Source organism: Nicotiana sylvestris, chromosome 3 (genome assembly GCF_000393655.2).
Source record: "Nicotiana sylvestris chromosome 3, ASM39365v2, whole genome shotgun sequence".
NCBI classification, from domain to species: domain Eukaryota; kingdom Viridiplantae; phylum Streptophyta; class Magnoliopsida; order Solanales; family Solanaceae; genus Nicotiana; species Nicotiana sylvestris.
This window is the reverse complement of record NC_091059.1, coordinates 75722531-75725348: the sequence shown is the minus strand read 5'-3', so window position 1 is coordinate 75725348 and position 2818 is coordinate 75722531. Positions and strand designations below refer to the sequence as shown.

At 42.2% G+C, this 2818-nt stretch overlaps 1 protein-coding gene across 1 annotated transcript; it reads right to left on the bottom strand.

The window, feature by feature from the left end:
• Nucleotides 1-1513: 1513 nt before the first annotated feature.
• Nucleotides 1514-2428, bottom strand: LOC138887544 (uncharacterized). The gene is made up of 2 exons (XM_070169304.1): nucleotides 2279-2428; nucleotides 1514-1960 (listed from the first exon to the last, which is right to left on the bottom strand). Exons 1-2 carry the CDS (start codon nucleotides 2426-2428, stop codon nucleotides 1514-1516), a joined length of 597 nt encoding a protein of 198 aa, XP_070025405.1.
• Between the last annotated feature and the right edge of the window lie 390 nt (nucleotides 2429-2818).

Here is a 2818-nt window from a genome sequence, read left to right as displayed (position 1 = left end):
GAAGTGATAGCTTTTACGTTGTCCGCAAGACCAAGCCAAAACCAAGCCCATAATTGAAGAAACGCGGACCGCTCTCGTTATTGCGCGACCGCGAGAGCTTAAGCGCGGACGCAGTAGGAATTACGCCTCAATGAACCTTCTGCAGGGGCATTTTTGTCCGGGAATTTCAGCCTAGTATAAATAAATCTTTTTTAGATTTTTAGGTTAAGTTTTGTTGAGGAGAACACGTGAACAACTAATTTTTACCTTTTTGAGTAATTTTAGAGTAGATTCATCTTTAATCTTTAGACTTTCATCTTGTATTTAAATATTATGGCTTATATTTCATCTTTATCTTTGATTTCTGCTAGTTTCATGAGTATCTAAACCCATAGCTAGGGTTGTGACCAAACCCTAGTGTGGGTATTTAATGGGTCTTGAATTTTAGGGTTTAATTGTTTATAGGATAGTGATATTTAACTTGATTCATGTTTTAATTGTAGGATTGGTGGTTGAAAACACTGATTCGTGCCTTTATGACTTAGAATCTTCTTAAGAAGAGATACTAAGTCTAGAAAAATTAGGCTAACAAGGAATTGGGGTATATTCAAGAGATTGATAGCCCCAATTAAAGGGTTAAACCTAGAGATAGTAATACCCGACTTGAGCCAATATCATTTGCTACGCATGAACACCCATTTGGACTTGAGAAATCCAAATTAGGTAAAGTCACTCAAACTACCGAGAGGTACAGAGTGAGCACTTTTGTGTGATGGTAATATCACGACCCCGATCATAACAAGTTTGTCCTGAATTCTCGATAACCGTTAGATATCCACCTAGGCAGAAGTCACTACCCTAGTCCCTTTTAATCCTTGAAAACAACCAACAAAAATATTGTACTTAGCTTTAACTACTACACGCTATAGAAGTAGAATTAGAAGTAGATAACAAAACCAACCATTTGTGGAAGTGCGATTAAGGGCAAAACCCGCATCTCTACTCGGATATAAACCTAACTCCAAACTAATTAACTCTCTGTGGATTCGATCCCGACCTTTGTTGGGTAAAACTGCATCGACCATCCTTGCTACTCTATAGTAGTGCAGGTTTGGAACCGATCAGTCACAAGTATGAGTTTCGATATCAGGTTGGGTCGTTCTATGTTGGGTATTCCCTCATGTTTACTCTGGTTATCTCATGATGCCCTTTTTGGGCCACTTAACTATGATAATGTAATAAAAAAGATACATTATGTTGGTACTCGATTGAGTAAGGTAGCGGGTACCCATCGCGGCCCATTAGTTTGGGTCGTAACAGAAATGGGGCTACAACACTCACAACAACCGTCTGGGTCATTACATCCCCCTTTTAAACAAACTTTCATCCTTGAACGGGTCTAGAATCATACCTGGAGTCTCAAATAGGCGTGGATATCTGCTCTGCATCTCCCGTTCAGTCTCCCAAGTAGCATTCTAGACTGGCTGATCTCTCTACTGCACCTTCACTGAAGCTATTTTTTTTACCTCAACTTTCAAATATGCCAATCCAAAATGGCCACCGACTCCATATTATAAGTCAAATCACCATCCAACTGAACCGTGCGGAAATCGAACACATGAGACGGATCACCGACATACTTCCGAAGCATCGAAACATGAAAGACTGGATGAACACTCGACAGACTAGGCAGCAATACAAGCTTGAAAGCCACCTCTCCAATCCTGTCAAGCACCTCAAAAGACCCAATATACTGAGGGCTCAACTTGCCCTTCTTCTCGAACCTCATAACACCCATCATGGGTGAAACTCTAAGCAATACCTTCTCTCCCACCATGTAAGAAACATCACGAACCTTCCTATTGGTGTAACTCTTCTTCCTAGACTGCGTCGTGCGAAGCCGATCCTGAATTAACTTAACCTTGTCAAAAGCATCCTGAACAAATTCAGTAACCAATAGCCTAGCCTCACCCGGATCAAACTATCCCACCAAAGACCAATACCGTCTCCCATAAAAAGCCTTATACGGAGCCATCTGAATGCTCGATTGGTAGCTATTGTTTTAGGCAAACTCTGCAAGCATCAGAAACTGATCCCAACTGAAATCTATGACGCAAACGCGTAGCATATCTTCCAATATCGGAATAGTATGCTCGTACTGTCCGTTAGTCGGATGGTGGAATGTTGTAATCAACTCAACCTATGTGCCTAACTCTCTCTGCAATGCTCTCCAAAATTGCAATGTAAACTGCATGCCCCGATCTGAAATGATGGACATCGGCACACCGTGGAGGCGAACAATCTCGTGGATGTAGATCTCAGCCAACCGCTCCAAAGAATAAGTAGTCCCAACTGGAATGAAATGCGCGAAATTGGTCAACCGATCCACAATCACCCAAATAGCATTAGACTTCCTCGAAATCTGTAGAAGCCCAACTACAAAATCCATGGTGATACGCTTTCATTTCCACTCCAGAATCTTAAGCCTCTAAGCAATCTGCCTGGTCTCTGATGCTCGTACTTCACATGCTGATATTTAGGCACCGAGCTACAAACCCCATTATATCCTATTTCATCCTCCTCCACCAATAGTGTTTCCTCAAGTATTGGTACATCTTTGCGGCACCCCCATGAATGGAATACCGCAAACTATGGGCCTCCTCAAGAACCAACTCACATAGACCATCTACATTAGGCAGACAAATCCGACCCAGCACCCTCAACACCCCATCATCCCCAATAGTAACCTCTTTGGTATCGCCCTGCTTAACCGTGTCCTTAAGGACAACCAAATGGGGATCATCATACTGATACTCTCTGATGCGATCATATAAGGACG